Consider the following 16,074-nt stretch of genomic DNA (forward strand, 5'->3'; position numbering starts at 1 on the left):
TGCGCAGCGGGGCCGGACGAGACAAGATGACCTCCAGCGGCCCCTTCGAACCGCTGAGCCCCAGCCTGCGCAGCTCTGGGACGTGGGCAGAGGAGGGGACACCAGCCTTACTGCTGAGCATCTGCAGGGCATCGTGCGTGCCCTGATGGTTCTCCTCCTGCATGCGGAAAGGAGAGCAGGGGCTCAGGGTCTGCAGAAACACCTCTTGGTCACCTGCAAGCGCTCCTCTCAGCCAGGAGCAGCCACCAGGCACCCGGGCACTCTCACGAGTGCACTCCCCTCCGCATTATGGCCCACACAGCTCCCCTCGGGCACTGCCTTCTCCCTCGTGCCCCCTCTCTTCTCCGGCCTCGCAGGCACCGGCCGGGGGGCGCCAGGCAGGGGCACCCTCAGGCCTAACTCTGCACACGGCCCACATCTGACCACCCTCTGCACCCAACACCCCCAGCGAGCACCACCTACCCACCCCTGCTCAACCACCCTCCTATAGGGTGCAGCAGCCAATCAGCGCCCTCCGGCCTTCTGCTCTACCAACGAGCAAGCAGCTCCTGCTGCAAGGGGCGTGGCCGCTCACACACCCATCATGGCTCCTCACAGCCGGCCCCGCCCCGTCGGCAGTGCTCCCGGGCCCCGAAGCGGCGGCAGTCACACCGGCCTCGCCCCCTCCTGGCTGCCCTCCCCCACGCCCCCCTCTGCTGCATTTGAGCCCTGCTCAGGCTCCTTTGCACGCCTTTCTGCCTTTGCTCGCTGGCGGGAGAGCAAACCTCTGCTACAGCACCGCTCTCGGGCCGAAACGGGAACCATCTCCAGCAGGAACCACTGGAAGGAGCAAACCGGCCTTGCCGGTGCTCGGTGCAACCGGCTGGATTTAGTTTTCCCTGTGAATTGTCCCCAGCTGCCTTGCTATGTTCTTCTGTGGTGTCACCACTCCCGGGTGGGGAGGCAACAAGTCCCCACCCTCAGCCTCCCCCCTGTTTGGTGGGAACAGCTCCCCACCATCGCCCTCCGCCCAGACTGTGGCAGGCAGAATAACTCCCTCCCATTGCCCAAATCCCTCGAAAATGCCCCCCAGCCACACCTGACCCCAAGTAGGCTGACTTGCCCAGCATCATGAGTGTGGGGCCTGGTCAGGGACCGGGCCAGGGGGGTTCTGGAGGAAGCAGGACCTTGAGGGGACTAGGTACCTGGGGTACCTGAAAGGAGCGGGCTTTCTGGGGGCAACTGGCGGGATCGGGAGGGTCTGGGTAGGGGGAACTGCGGGGGCTGGGGGTGTCTGGAGAGAACTGAGATGATGGGGTGCCTGCCGAGAAGTGAAGGCAATGGAGGGTGTGCAGGGGGGACCTGAGGAGAAGGAGGGAGGGACCGTGAGAGGAACTGAAGGGATTCGATGTGTCTGAAGAGGGGAGCTGAGGGGTCAGGGTCTGCGGGGGGGAACTGACGGGTGTGGGCTTTGACTGAAGCCTAGAGCATTACTAGGGGGAAGATGTGGATCTTCACGTCCCCCTTAGCGTGGGTCCCATGCGTACACCCCCTGGCAACAATAATCAGGGTGACACGGGAATGGCCACGCAGCTCCGCCCCGGTTGCGTCACAGGCATCCCACAAAGCCCGGCAAGTTGGTGCTCTCTGAGTGTGGCCTACATCTACATGCAGCCCAGCTCTAGGGGACACCGAGGTGGCTCAACCCCCTGCGGCTCTTCCCGAGTGACCTCCCCAGGGTGGCAGGCTGAAGCGTGGAGCACTTTGGCAGAAGGTGCCTTTGCTGCCTGCATACCTCTCGGAGAGCCGGGGGGGTGAGACGGACACCTGGAGGATGCTCTGCTGAATGTGGCTGGGTTAAAGAGCCCAACCTTCGGGTCGGGCTCTCTCCAAAGTGACTCAGAGAAGCAAGAAATTCTGCCAGCTCTCCCGTGGGACAATCTCCTTTGGGAAGGCCTGACAGTGCTCCTCGTGCTTGCTCCGGCGGAGCATCTCACCAAAGTGTCAATTTTGGTGGTAAACAAGCTACTTAAGGAGCGAATCCCACCCCCTTTACCTGGCAGGAGGCGCCACAGCTTCCTGAAGCAGAGCCAGAGACTCTGCCATAAGAGCCCTTTTTTGCCAAGGAACGCACGCTGTGGAGCCCTCCCGCCCCGGGGCCTGTGGGCACCCATCTCTTTTCCCCCAGCCCTTTCAGCACTCCCTCATTTTCCTGCTTAACCTCCTGCAGCCAGGACACCATGCGGGCACAGTGCTTTTCCACCTGCAAAACAACCGGCGTATCACCCTCGTCCCTCTCGATGCCTCTCGCTCTCTGCGCCTCATTTTCACCGGAGGCAGGCTCCAAAGTTCACAATGTCCAAGAACTGCTCCCACACAAAAGGTGCCAGCACTGAAAGCTATTGCTGGGCCTCAGCAGCCCTTGGCAGCCCTTTCACAGCCGCACCAGCAGTGGGGCTCTGCGCCTGCCTAGCCTCCCAAAACTCCAAGCGTTCTCTCCCTCTCTGGCTCTCATTTTCACCAGAGACCATGGGTGTGTGCACGTGCACGGACGGCCACACCGCGTGGGCTCCAGCACAGGGCTCAAGCATCCATCCCCAACGGGATCCAGCATCCAGCCCCGAGGCGGAACCACAGCCCAGGAAGGGGAAACATAAAGAGCAGCCCTCTGCTCTAGCCCCCGCAGGCACTGGGCTTGCGGGCTCCCAAGAGCAATGGGGTCTCCCTCTTGCTCAGAGCGCAGCTGCGGCACGCGGGGGGACAGCAGGAGGAAGGGGTGGGGGCAGGGGGCAGGCAGGCAGTGACCCACGTGCTTCAGCTGCACCCTTGGAGCGGCTGCGTGCAGCGGCGCCGCGTTCAGGGCTTGGCAGGTCGGGTGGCTCCAGCCTCCACGCGACAGGGCCTTTGCCCTCGGAGGGCAAACCTGCGAGCGGCTGGAGAAGCTGGCAGGGAGCAGCCGGGGCCGTGCCGGGCGGTGGCTGTGGGGTCAGCAGGGGCGGGGCCCTGGGGACAGGGCCAGTGGCTACGAGATTGCTAGAACGAGACCCGTGGGAGCGACCGGCAACGGGGCCATGGGGAGCGCACCGCTGGGGATGGGGCCGAGGAGCCACAGGGCTGTGGGACCACCAGCGATGAGAGCCTGGGCAGGCGGGGAGACCAAGGTCATGGGGACTTTGGGGAGGGAGAAGGACACAGGGTTGGGTGCTGTGGCGTGGGATGGGCCGCGTGGGGTCCATAGGGGCTGTAAGGTGAGAGGGCAGGTGAGTACCTGCAGGGTTGTGGGGAGCTGTGGGGAGGAAGGCAGTGGAGCATGCGGGGGCCATGGGGCTGGCCTGCGAGGAAATGTGTCCCCAGTTCCTGGTGCCTCAGTACTCTCAGACTCACTTACAGGGGCTGGCCAGGACATTGCTAAAGGGTTGCCAGCCTCCAATGGTGGAGAATAAAATCTACCGTGGCCTGAGAAGACGGTGGTTCCGCCTGGTTCTACAGTGGCATCAATACCGTGCGGGGACGGAGGGCAGGAGGGAGGGCAGCTGAGGCTGGCACGCAGGGACCCAGCTTGCGGCAGGCGGCGGGGTGGCACCCAGTGCCTAGCAGCTGAGACTGGCCCTGGTCTCGAGGGTATGCAGGGACTGGCATGCGGGGCAAGACCCTCTCCGCGCGCCCCAACAAACACACCCCAGTACATGGAGGTTCAGGTAGAAAAGGCTTTATTGAGGGTGGGGGGCTGTCAGAAGGGCAGCGGCCCGTCCATGACCCTGGGGAAGATCTTTCCCATGCAATTGCCTGGTCGATGTTGGTCTCACACAGCACATGCAACAGCAGGCGGTGGAAGAGCTCGGGGTCGTACCAGGAGGCGTAGAGGACAACAGCAGCCAGAGCAAAGCCGACAGCCAGCTGCAGGCTGACCAAGAGCAGGATGAGCGTCCTGTGGGGCAGAAGAGGGATGGGAGGCAGGGCAGGCTGGATGCGTCCCAACCAGATCCTGCCTATGGGATGCAGGGTGTGTTCTGGGAGCCCCACAGCCTGCTTCCCCCGCCATTTCTCATTGCTCCCCCGGGCAGGGTGGTACACGAGACGCCGCAAGCCCAGGAAAGAGCCCTGGCTCAGGGAAAAGCAACGCTGAGCACTTCCCAGCTGCAAAGCCCACAGCCAGCCAGCTGCTCCCCAGCTTGTGAGCCCTGCTGGCTGGAGCAGGGGTCCGGCCCATGCCAGCCGCTGCCCGGGAGCGGGCCCCACGGCACCCACTGGGGACACTCACTGCAGCCAATAAATGAAGCCGCGTCTCCTCGCCAGCATGTCCCTCTCCTGCAGGTCAACACAGAGCAAGGACACTTGTCGCGCCCTGCAGCGCAGCCGGGACAGCTGGAGTTGCTCGGTGCCACTGGCCTCTGCCTCACGCAGGAGCATAGCCCGTGCGTGGCTGTGACCTCCATGGACCCCGGTTCCCAGGGAGACCCCGCTGGCCAGGGCAGGGGCTGGCACGGGCATCCCCCTTTCCAGCTGTGCTTCCACCAGCTCCGGCAGTGTAGTCCCCGGCACCTCTGCCTCCTTCTTCCTCTGCTGCTGGCTGCAGGCAACAGGGCATGGTTGGACGAGTTACAGACCTCCAGGGCCATGCATTGGGTCCCCTTCCAACCATACAGCACCCCAGGCAGGCAGGGAATGGGCTCCCCTGTCACACCGTGTGCTGCACATACCCCCCACACCATTGCCTGGCTCCAGCACTGGCAGCCCCATCGCTCTGGGTGCTGCAGAGACCGCCCTAGACACCTGTGTGGGGCGAGGGGCCCAACTCACCACATCTCCTCCTCCTCCAGTGCCTCTTCAAGACTTTTTATTTGCTGACGCAGCACCTGGGAGAAGGAAGGGTCTGAGTCCCGGAGTCCGCTGCCACCCTTCTCCAGCCCTCCCACCCCGGGGCCTGTGGGCACCCATCTCTTTTCCCCCAGCCCTTTCAGTGCTACCTCAGTCCCCTGGTTAAACTCCTGCAGCCAGGACACCATGTGGGCAGAGTGCTTTTCCACCTGCAAAACCACCGGCGTATCACCCTCGTCCCTCTCCAGCCCCAGGGCCATGCCCACTTGCTGCCCCACTGCCCCAGGGCACTGGGAGACTGGGCAAATCACAGGGCCACGCATAGCGAAGGGATGGACACCCCCAGCTCCTGGGGAAAATGTCCTCCCCAGTCACGCTTCTGCCCGCAGCCGCTGGCCCAGTGCAGCGAGGTGACCCTCCTTGAGCAGCGGGGCTGGACGAGACAAGATGACCTCCAGCGGCCCCTTCGAACCGCTGAGCCCCAGCCTGCGCAGCTCTGGGACGTGGGCAGAGGAGAGGACACCAGCCTTACTGCTGAGCATCTGCAGGGCATCGTGCGTGCCCTGATGGTTCTCCTCCTGCATGCGGAAAGGAGAGCAGGGGCTCAGGGTCTGCAGAAACACCTCTTGGTCACCTGCAAGCGCTCCTCTCAGCCAGGAGCAGCCACCAGGCACCCGGGCACTCTCACGAGTGCACTCCCCTCCGCATTATGGCCCACACAGCTCCCCTCGGGCACTGCCTTCTCCCTCGTGCCCCCTCTCTTCTCCGGCCTCGCAGGCACCGGCCGGGGGGCGCCAGGCAGGGGCACCCTCAGGCCTAACTCTGCACACGGCCCACATCTGACCACCCTCTGCACCCAACACCCCCAGCGAGCACCACCTACCCACCCCTGCTCAACCACCCTCCTATAGGGTGCAGCAGCCAATCAGCGCCCTCCGGCCTTCTGCTCTACCAACGAGCAAGCAGCTCCTGCTGCAAGGGGCGTGGCCGCTCACACACCCATCATGGCTCCTCACAGCCGGCCCCGCCCCGTCGGCAGTGCTCCCGGGCCCCGAAGCGGCGGCAGTCACGCCGGCCTCGCCCCCTCCTGGCTGCCCTCCCCCACGCCCCCCTCTGCTGCATTTGAGCCCTGCTCAGGCTCCTTTGCACGCCTTTCTGCCTTTGCTCGCTGGCGGGAGAGCAAACCTCTGCTACAGCACCGCTCTCGGGCCGAAACGGGAACCATCTCCAGCAGGAACCACTGGAAGGAGCAAACCGGCCTTGCCGGTGCTCGGTGCAACCGGCTGGATTTAGTTTTCCCTGTGAATTGTCCCCAGCTGCCTTGCTATGTTCTTCTGTGGTGTCACCACTCCCGGGTGGGGAGGCAACAAGTCCCCACCCTCAGCCTCCCCCCTGTTTGGTGGGAACAGCTCCCCACCATCGCCCTCCGCCCAGACTGTGGCAGGCAGAATAACTCCCTCCCATTGCCCAAATCCCTCGAAAATGCCCCCCAGCCACACCTGACCCCAAGTAGGCTGACTTGCCCAGCATCATGAGTGTGGGGCCTGGCCAGGGACCGGGCCAGGGGGGTTCTGGAGGAAGCAGGACCTTGAGGGGACTAGGTACCTGGGGTACCTGAAAGGAGCGGGCTTTCTGGGGGCAACTGGCGGGATCGGGAGGGTCTGGGTAGGGGGAGCTGCGGGGGCTGGGGGTGTCTGGAGAGAACTGAGATGATGGGGTGCCTGCCGAGAAGTGAAGGCAATGGAGGGTGTGCAGGGGGGACCTGAGGAGAAGGAGGGAGGGACCGTGAGAGGAACTGAAGGGATTCGATGTGTCTGAAGAGGGGAGCTGAGGGGTCAGGGTCTGCGGGGGGGAACTGACGGGTGTGGGCTTTGACTGAAGCCTAGAGCATTACTAGGGGGAAGATGTGGATCTTCACGTCCCCCTTAGCGTGGGTCCCATGCGTACACCCCCTGGCAACAATAATCAGGGTGACACGGGAATGGCCACGCAGCTCCGCCCCGGTTGCGTCACAGGCATCCCACAAAGCCCGGCAAGTTGGTGCTCTCTGAGTGTGGCCTACATCTACACGCAGCCCAGCTCTAGGGGACACCGAGGTGGCTCAACCCCCTGCGGCTCTTCCCGAGTGACCTCCCCAGGGTGTCAGGCTGAAGCGTGGAGCACTTTGGCAGAAGGTGCCTTTGCTGCCTGCATACCTCTCGGAGAGCCGGGGGGGTGAGACGGACACCTGGAGGATGCTCTGCTGAATGTGGCTGGGTTAAAGAGCCCAACCTTCGGGTCGGGCTCTCTCCAAAGTGACTCAGAGAAGCAAGAAATTCTGCCAGCTCTCCCGTGGGACAATCTCCTTTGGGAAGGCCTGACAGTGCTCCTCGTGCTTGCTCCGGCGGAGCATCTCACCAAAGTGTCAATTTTGGTGGTAAACAAGCTACTTAAGGAGCGAATCCCACCCCCTTTACCTGGCAGGAGGCGCTACAGCTTCCTGAAGCAGAGCCAGAGACTCTGCCATAAGAGCGCTTTTTTGCCAAGGAACGCACGCTGTGGAGCCCTCCCGCCCCGGGGCCTGTGGGCACCCATCTCTTTTCCCCCAGCCCTTTCAGCACTCCCTCATTTTCCTGCTTAACCTCCTGCAGCCAGGACACCATGCGGGCACAGTGCTTTTCCACCTGCAAAACAACCGGCGTATCACCCTCGTCCCTCTCGATGCCTCTCGCTCTCTGCGCCTCATTTTCACCGGAGGCAGGCTCCAAAGTTCACAATGTCCAAGAACTGCTCCCACACAAAAGGTGCCAGCACTGAAAGCTATTGCTGGGCCTCAGCAGCCCTTGGCAGCCCTTTCACAGCCGCACCAGCAGTGGGGCTCTGCGCCTGCCTAGCCTCCCAAAACTCCAAGCGTTCTCTCCCTCTCTGGCTCTCATTTTCACCAGAGACCATGGGTGTGTGCACGTGCACGGACGGCCACACCGCGTGGGCTCCAGCACAGGGCTCAAGCATCCATCCCCAACGGGATCCAGCATCCAGCCCCGAGGCGGAACCACAGCCCAGGAAGGGGAAACATAAAGAGCAGCCCTCTGCTCTAGCCCCCGCAGGCACTGGGCTTGCGGGCTCCCAAGAGCAATGGGGTCTCCCTCTTGCTCAGAGCGCAGCTGCGGCACGCGGGGGGACAGCAGGAGGAAGGGGTGGGGGCAGGGGGCAGGCAGGCAGTGACCCACGTGCTTCAGCTGCACCCTTGGAGCGGCTGCGTGCAGCGGCGCCGCGTTCAGGGCTTGGCAGGTCGGGTGGCTCCAGCCTCCACGCGACAGGGCCTTTGCCCTCGGAGGGCAAACCTGCGAGCGGCTGGAGAAGCTGGCAGGGAGCAGCCGGGGCCGTGCCAGGACATTGCGTTTTGCACACCGGGCAAACGAATGCGCTTTTTGGGATAACAATCCCACGGTGGCGCTGAGCACCCTCCTCTCAGACCAGGCACGCTTTCGGCCCTTTTGAGTGAGTTTCTGAGCCCCTTTGTGCCCTACGCGGGTGCCTGCAGCCTCCCTTTGCAGGTGCCAGCCATGGAAGCCCTTGCCTTGCGCAGGAGACTGAATTGGACCGAAGCGTGCTTGTCTGTGAAGACTGGCAACTTTATTTCCAGAACTAAGTCACCTTCAGCGTTTGCGGGCACTCGAGGAGCACGGGCAGGACAGAGCAGGCCTTAGACACGGAGGCGGCCGTTGCAGCAGCAGGCGTTGCCCCAGGGGGAAATGGTCGTGGTACACCGCAGCCTGCGCTGCGTGCTCTTCATGCTGCTGCTCAAGCCCTTTTTCCCCTCAGGACCTGCAGGAGCTCCTGCAGCACATTAAAGAATTCCACCAGCTTCTGGCGTGGAAACGGGCAGGGCGTAAACCTGCCCGGTTGCGTTGGTGTTGGCCTCGGCCTCTGAAAGGGGGTTGAGGTGAAGCCTGGCCGTGGCGCTGGAGTAGCCGTTACTGCTGGGCGCAGGCCCATCTGCACCGAGATCCAGTCGTAAAAGTGCTGAGTGGAGGTGTAGACTCCGGGCTGTTTTGCTCTGGCACAGCCTTTCCCCCAGCTCGTCACTCCGACAAGCCAGAAGTAGTCCGCGTTGTTGTCTTTGCAGACGAGAGGACCACCGCTGTCACCCTGCAGCGGAGGATTAAGAGCGGCTTAGGGTGGTGTTGGGTGGCCTCTGCCAGCGCTGTGGCTGTCTCCTCCTGTCTCTCAGCACCTGCCGGAGCTGTATTCAGCGCAGAGCACGGCTCTGCTGAGGCGCTGGAGCCTAGAGAAGCTTTTCTAGGAAGGGGCGATGGGCCTGCAAGGCAGGGCTCTCATCTCATCTCTCCACTCTGATGCTGGGTATGTGGCAGGCGGCTGTTGCAGGACCGGGATCTGCCAAGAGCATTGGCTGGGCTTTCTGGGCAGAGTCGCAGGCCTCCGGGACAAGGGGGGCACTGGGCAGGGACGTGCAGCTGGGGAAGGGGAGGTGAGCGCCAGCCCCAAGAGCGGTGGGAGGGTGACCTGGCAAGCAACGCGCACGCCAGGGTACGCCTGGGCGGTGGTGCCAGGGCTGCCTGTGCTGCTGGGGCTTGACTTGTAGCGCGCTCCCACCTGGCAGGTGTCGATGCCACCCTGCGCATAGCCGGCACACAAGTTGTGGCTGTGGATGGCCCCTCTATACCACCAGCTGCTGTTGCAGAGGTTGACGTCAATGAGGTGGACCTTGGCCTCCTGCAGGACATCAGTCGAGCCTCCAGCTGTGAGCACAGAAAGGAATTAAGACCCAGCAGCTGGCTGCCAGTTCTCCCCCCCTCTCGGGGTGAACCCCTTCCCTAGGGCTTGGCTTTGCATCCTGAGAGGCATCGTACCGCTGCGTCCCTTCGGTCTTGCTTTGGGTAAAGGGTCAGGCCCGCCTCTCTCTAGGCGTACGTCCCCACAGCCTGACTCCGGCTTTCGCCTCTGCTGCCCGGAAGCCCAAGCCCAGTCTCCCCAGCGTGCCAAGCCTGCCCTCAGGACACGAGTACTCGTTGGGAACTCACATCTTGCAGTCGTGGAACCCCAACCACTGATGTAGCAGGCTGTCATCTCTGACACTCTCAGCGAGGCGTCAGGCACGCAGGCAAGCTGTATGTAGGAGCTGCACTGGACAGGCTGGTCCAATTCCAGCAACGCAATGTCGTTCCTCTCCGAGATACTAGTGTAGTGTTCGTGAGCCAGGAGCCGCTTAATATTGCGCACTTGGGCCTCGGGGCCCAGCTGAGTCAACCGAGTGGCCCCGATCACCACGCGCCACATGGTGATGTGCCTGGAAGGCAGATGGAGAGAGAGGTGAGGGGAGCAGAGCCACGTGCTGCAGCAGTCCAGCAGCTCCCTGCCTTCTGCTTGCCCGGGGAGAGCGGGAAGCAGCGCTACGGAGGGTGCGACTGCCCTAGCACGCCTTAGGCTGCAGGAACGTCGAGCTGGAGGCTGCTAGGAAGCAGCGGCACGAGCCCAGCCTTGTCCTGAGCAGCGTCTCAGGAGGGCTCTGCAGTGCCCAGGCACTGGGCGTACTGCAAGGAAGCGGGGTGGGAGTAGCACGTGGTGCTGCGGATGTGGTACCTGCCGGTGGTGTGGGGCTGTCCCCGTTGCCTGGTCCTCCTTACCTAGCCTTGATGAAGCAGTGGGCTGCTGTGAGGACCCACTGTGGGCTGATGAGGGACCCTCCGCATATATGCCCCGTGCCTGTTTTCCCAGGATCCTGGATGCTGACGATCCAGGGCCAGGCCCCTGGCTGGGCATCTGTGCCGCCCACGACGCGCAACGTGCTGTAGTGAGAAGCCATGGGCCGGAGCCCGCAGGTCCCTCTGTAACCAGAAACTCCTTACTGTCGTGCTGGCTGGCTGGCTGGCTGCTGTTGAGGCTGAATGTCAGCCGTCTTCCCTCCCCACAAGGCGCTGCATGGCCAGCAGGGCCAGGGAACGCCGTGGGGCGTGAGTCCGTCCGCCCCAGTTCCTGTTGTAGCCCTGTAGGCGAGTTGTGCCAGCAGCCTGGGTGCCGGCGAGGAAAGGAGGCTCCCACATAGGGCTCGGGAAGCTGTGGGGCGGTCACAGAGGACAAGCGGGCACCCTCCGGTGAACGCCCTAAGGGGGGCCCCAGCTCCCTCCCCGAGCCTCGGGCCACTTACCCACAGTTGTCCCATGTGCCGTACACAGGCCAGCACACGGCCAGCAGGACCAGGACGGCCAGCAAAGTCATTGCCGACAGCGTCACGTGGCAGCTGCAAGACCGGAGGGCTCGTCGCCACCAGTGCAGCAGGCGACGTAGTGCCCGCAGTGCTCGCGCTGCCTGCGGAGCCCTCGGCCCTGGGGCTGATGTCACAGAGTCGCTGGTTCCGGGCACTGGGTGTGGTGGGCTCTCGGGGAGGCGGGGGGAGTCATGGCGGGTTCAGAGCAGGGGGGGATGCAGAACCTGGGATCGGACACCCCCGACAGGGCCCCGTGGAACGCTCTGCTTGCAGGGTGAGGGTGTGCAGGCCCCCCCGTGGCAGGCAGCAGCGCCTGGCTCCGAGCACTGCCTGCTAAAAGCTAGCAGGAAAAACCCACTGGGGCTCTGTGCCTGCCCAGCCTCCCAAACACCCGAACGCTCTCTCCGCCTCTGCGCCTCATTTTCACCGGAGACCATGGGTGTGTGCACCGGCTACAAGATTGCTAGGATGAGACCCGTGGGAGCAACCAGCAACCAACTGGAACGGGGTCGCTCTCTTGCTCAGAGCGCAGTGTTTTCCTTGACGCCGAAGAAAGTAGTTGCCATTTTGAGATGCATCCCAACAAAACCTCTGAAACTGTACCGGTGTGTATTGGGAACGGATGTGCTTGGGTGAGAACCCTTTGTGAGGGTATATTTCTCAGCAATGTTACTGCAGATATAAGCAATCACTCAAATAGCTGTATCCGTGATTTTGCCAAAATTCTGGCATGCGCTTTAACTATTCAGCTCGTGTCAGGTCTCAGCATTTACTACAGTCTAACTGGACATGGTACCAAGATTTGTTCCCTACACCCATTGGAACAAACCTTACGTTGGTAAGAAAGCAATTGCAGCATGGTCATCTCTACTGATTCACAGAATCACAGAATCCCAGGTTGGAAGGGACCTCAGGGATCATCTAGTCCAACCTTTCTAGGAAGAGCGCAGTCTAGATAAGACGGCCCAGCACCCTGCCCAGACAACTCTTGAAGGTGCCCAACGAGGCCGAGTCAGCCACTTCCCTGGGGAGATTACTCCAATGGTGACTGTCCTCACTGTGAAACACTTCCCTCTCGTGTCCAATCGGCATCTCCCCAAGAGCAACTTGTGTCCATCCCCCTTGTCCTCTCCATGGGACTCCGTGTGAAAAGGGAGTCTCCGTCTTCTTTGTCGCTACCCCTTAAGTACTGGTACGTGGTGATGAGATCCCCTCTGAGCCTCCTTTTCTCAAGGCTGAACAAATCCAGCTCTCCCAGCCTATCCTTGTATGGCAGCTGCCCAGTCCTGTGATCATCCTGGTGGCCCTTCTCTGGGCCCCTTCCAGCCTGGCCACATCCTTTTTGTACAGCGGGGCCAGAACTGCACACAGTGCTCCAGGTGTGGCCTGACCAGCGCTGAGCAGAGCGGGATAATGACTTCTTTCTCTCTGCTGGCGATGCCCTTTTTGATGCAGCCCAGCATCCCGTTGGCCTTCTTGGCCGCAGCAGCCACTGTTCCCTCATGTTGAGGCTCCCGTCCACCAGGACCCCCAGGGCCCTTTCCACAGAGCTGCCCTCCAGCCAGGTGGATCCCAGTCTGTGCCGCACTCCCGGATTATGTTTTCCCAGGTGCATGATCTTACACTCCTCCTTGCTGAACTTCATAAGGTTCCTGCTGGACCACTCTTCCAGCCTACCCAGACCTCCCTGCAGAGCAGCTCTCCCTTCTGGAGCGTCTACTTCCCCACTCAACTTGGTGTCATCCGCAAACTTCATCAGGCTACACTGGATCCCGTTATCCAGATCACTCAGGAAGATATTGAATAACATTGGGCCCAATATCGATCCCTGGGGGGCCCCACTAGTGGCAGGTCACCACTTGGAAAAGGAGCTATTTACCAGCACCCTTTGGGTGCGGCCTGTCAGCCAGGTCCCCACCCACTGCACAGACCCCTTGTCTGGGCCTTAATGCTTTAATTTCTCCAGGAGGAGACTGTGGGGGACCGTATCAAACGCCTTGGAGAAGTCCAGGCAGACAATGTCCACTGCCTGCCCCATGTCAACCAGGCAAGTCACTCTGTCATAGAAGGCCACCAGGTTTGTCAAGCACGATCTGCCTTTAGCGAAGCCGTGTTAACTCTTCCCAATCAACGTGCTTCATTTGACTTGTGATGGCCCCCAGGAGGATTCATTCCATAACTTTCCCAGGGATTGAAGTAAGGCTGATGGGCCTATAGTAGCCTGGACCCTCCCGCGAGCCTTTCTTGTAGATAGGGGTAACATTTGCCTTCCTCCAGTCCTCTGGGACATCCCCCGTTCTCCACGACTTCTCAAAGATTACGGAGAGTGGCCTTGCGATGGTGTCAGCCAGCTCTCTCAACACCCTTGGGTGGATGGGTCAGGGCCCATGGATTTGTAGGGGTCAAGCTCCTGTAGTAATGCATGTACTAACTATTCCTTCACTGTTGGTGGGTCGGTGTTTGGATCAACTGGCAATTTTGTTCCCAAAGCCTGGGACGCGGCAGTGCTGGTAAAGACAGAGGTGAAGAAATTGTTGAGGACCTCTGCCTTTTCTGCCTCATTGGTGATTGACTCTCCTTTGCCATTTAAGAGTGGGCCTATGTTTTCCTTCTTTTCCTGCTTATGGTTGATACACCTGAAGAAACCTTTCTTGTTATTTTTCACATCTACAGCCAGTTTCAATTCGAGCTGGGCTTTTGCTTTTCTAACTGCATCTCTGCACACTCTGGCAATGCTCTTGTAGCTCTTGACGGATAATCCTCCACTTCTCCATCTCTGGTGTGCTTCCCTTTTGGATTTGAGAAGACCCAGGAGGTCATGGTTGAGCCAAGGGGGCCTCTTGCTCCGCTGACTTCCCTTTCCTTTGTAGGGGATAAACAGGTTTTGTGCTTCCAATAGAAAGTTCTTGAAGAATTCCCAGCTCTCGCTAGCTCCTTTGTATTCCATGGAAGCCTCCCACCGAATCCCTCCCAGCTGAGCCCTGAGTGCACTGAGGTTTGCTCTTCTAAGTGTTCTAAGATCCAGAACCCTTGTCTTAGAGCTGACCTTCAGCACGCTCAGCAGGACCCCGAACTCCACAATATTGTGGTCCCTGCAGCCAAGGCTCTCACTAACCGAGATCCTACAGAGCAGGTTTTCTCGGTTTGTGAATAACAAGACCAGCAGTACCTCATTCCTGGTTGGCACATCTAACATTTGTATCAGGAAACAGCCCTCTATCCATTCCAGAAATTTGGTGGATGACATGCGAGCTGCTGTCTTGTTCTTCCAGCAGATGTCTGCGTAGTGGAAGTCACCCATCAGGACCAGGTTCCGTTGGCCAGAAGCTTCCTTTAGTGCCCCACTAAAGCTGAAACAAGTTCAAGACAGTGGACAAAGAAGCCCGATTACAGTTCATTATGATGATGCAAAAGAAATGCACCATGTTCCGGAAAGAGTGAAAAGGGATGGAGAACATCATGGGTGGGATACCTTACTTGGTGGTCACCGAGAGCAACAGGAACTTTGAATCTAGTGCTTCATCCAGTTGTGCTTTTATTAGCTCGCACATTATTATGTGTCTTACTTCTAATCACTCTGTATGTAAAGGTCAATGGGAGGGTCCCCTTTGCTCTTTCCATCTCCGGTCTCTTTGTGAGTCATTCTAGGTTGATTCTGACTCCACCACCAAAAAACAGAGGAGGATGTTGGGAGGAGTGATTTCTTGCCCCCAAAATGCAGGAGGGCCATGGAGGGGGTTGGTATTTTCCATCAGAACAGGGTTGGTAGCACAGGAAAAGATCACAGAAAGGGACCTGGGAAAGGGAGAGGGAAGTGCTGCGTGTTTGCAGTGAGCATGGGTCTGGAGCGGCCAGCACGAGGTGGGTCCGTGTGGGTCTCTGGGACACGTGCTCAGCAGCGGCAGTGCCCGTGGGGCAGCAGCCTTGCGTGTTTCGTGGAGGAGCTGGTGGTGGTGCCCCCGTGCAGGGGCTGAAGAGGAAGGAGCTGCCTGTGTCCTCTGGAGGTTTCGCTGGGGTCTGGAGCTCTACAGAAGCAGGAGAGGGGCCACGGGCAGCGGCTCCTGCCGACACAGCGAGGGCAGCCGCTCGTGCAGGATGTGTGTTTCATAACACACAAGGCTGCTGCCCCACGGGCACTGCTGTTACTGAGCACGTGTCCCAGAGACCCACGTGGACCCACCTCACACGTCCCCTTCATGCTCCACATCGAGCCTTTGCCCTCCACATCTCCAAGAGCCCCTCCTCGCTGGTGCAGATGAGCTCAGCAGAGCTCCTCTCCTCCTCGTTGGCTCCTCGGTCACTTGGAGGAGGATGTTCTCATCGACACTCTGAGGGGCCTCCTGGACTACTTGTTGTCCCGCTGTGCTGCCCCTCCAGCAGGGCTCTCTGAAGCCTCCCATGAGGACCCGGTTCCTGTGGACATGGGGCTGCTCCAACCTGTCTGTCGATGGCCTCACCCGCTTGTTCTCCCTGCTCAGGCAGCCTGTGGCTGGCACCCTCTACAACGTCACCCTTCCCTGTCTGCTCGTTCATCCTCGCCCAGGATCGCTCACTTGGCTCAGCCAGCGTTCAGCGCCCCACCGAAGTACAGGGAGGCTGTGACTGAGGACACGATTTGCTCTATCAACCTACTACGGTTGCAGCAGGTGAGCCTCTCAACGTCCTGTTGTGGCCTCGTTGTCCACCATGAGTGCGCCAGGCTCGAATGGGTGTTCAGGATGGAGTTGTAGGGCAGCACCACGGCTGTGGAGGCCTGCAGGACTCGGCAGATGGAAAACTCCAGCCTGGACATCTTGCTGTCCTTGAGGCAGAGGGCCTCCATGAGCAGGGAGGTAAAGCTGGAGCTGGTGCCGCCCCCAAAGCTGTGGAAGACCAGGAATCCCTGCAGCTTCGTGCACTGGTCAGTCTGGAAGAAGGGGAGAGAAAACAAGACAGGTCCATCAGTAATTCTGAATTTAAGCTGCTACCAAGTTGCCCAGGAAGGAAAATATTCACCCCAGGGTCTCAGGCCTTTGGGGACTCTTGTCTCGGGGACGCAGGCAGGGGCAGGCACCTGCCCGAGTGCCCCA

At 60.7% G+C, this 16,074-nt stretch overlaps 2 protein-coding genes across 3 annotated transcripts in view; one reads left to right on the forward strand and one right to left on the reverse strand.

Annotated features, from left to right (window-relative positions):
* Positions 1-16,074, forward strand: part of LOC135317799 (tubulin alpha-1C chain-like) — an 887,270-nt gene that overhangs the window by 660,556 nt on the left and 210,640 nt on the right. The gene's annotated exons all lie outside the window — the stretch shown is intronic.
* Positions 8,410-10,272, reverse strand: LOC135317789 (acrosin-like). Its single transcript, XM_064474214.1, has 3 exons — positions 9,822-10,272; positions 9,394-9,539; positions 8,410-8,928 (listed from the first exon to the last, which is right to left on the reverse strand). Exons 1-3 carry the CDS (start codon positions 10,075-10,077, stop codon positions 8,581-8,583), a joined length of 750 nt encoding a protein of 249 aa, XP_064330284.1. The 5' UTR covers positions 10,078-10,272; the 3' UTR covers positions 8,410-8,580.

The sequence above is a fragment of the Phalacrocorax carbo genome, chromosome 27 (assembly GCF_963921805.1).
Source record: "Phalacrocorax carbo chromosome 27, bPhaCar2.1, whole genome shotgun sequence".
NCBI classification, from domain to species: Eukaryota; Metazoa; Chordata; class Aves; order Suliformes; family Phalacrocoracidae; genus Phalacrocorax; species Phalacrocorax carbo.

Bases quoted from the DNA above. Each gene is read 5' to 3' on its own strand.
- LOC135317789 (XM_064474214.1), bottom strand. From the start codon at position 10,077: ATGTGGCGCGTGGTGATCGGGGCCACTCGGTTGACTCAGCTGGGCCCC. The intron at 9,540-9,821 runs GTGAGTTCCCAA...CTGTGCTCACAG, and splicing joins GGGTTCCACGACTGCAAGAT to CTGGAGGCTCGACTGATGTC. The intron at 8,929-9,393 runs GTGGGAGCGCGC...CCTCCGCTGCAG, and splicing joins GTGGCATCGACACCTGCCAG to GGTGACAGCGGTGGTCCTCT.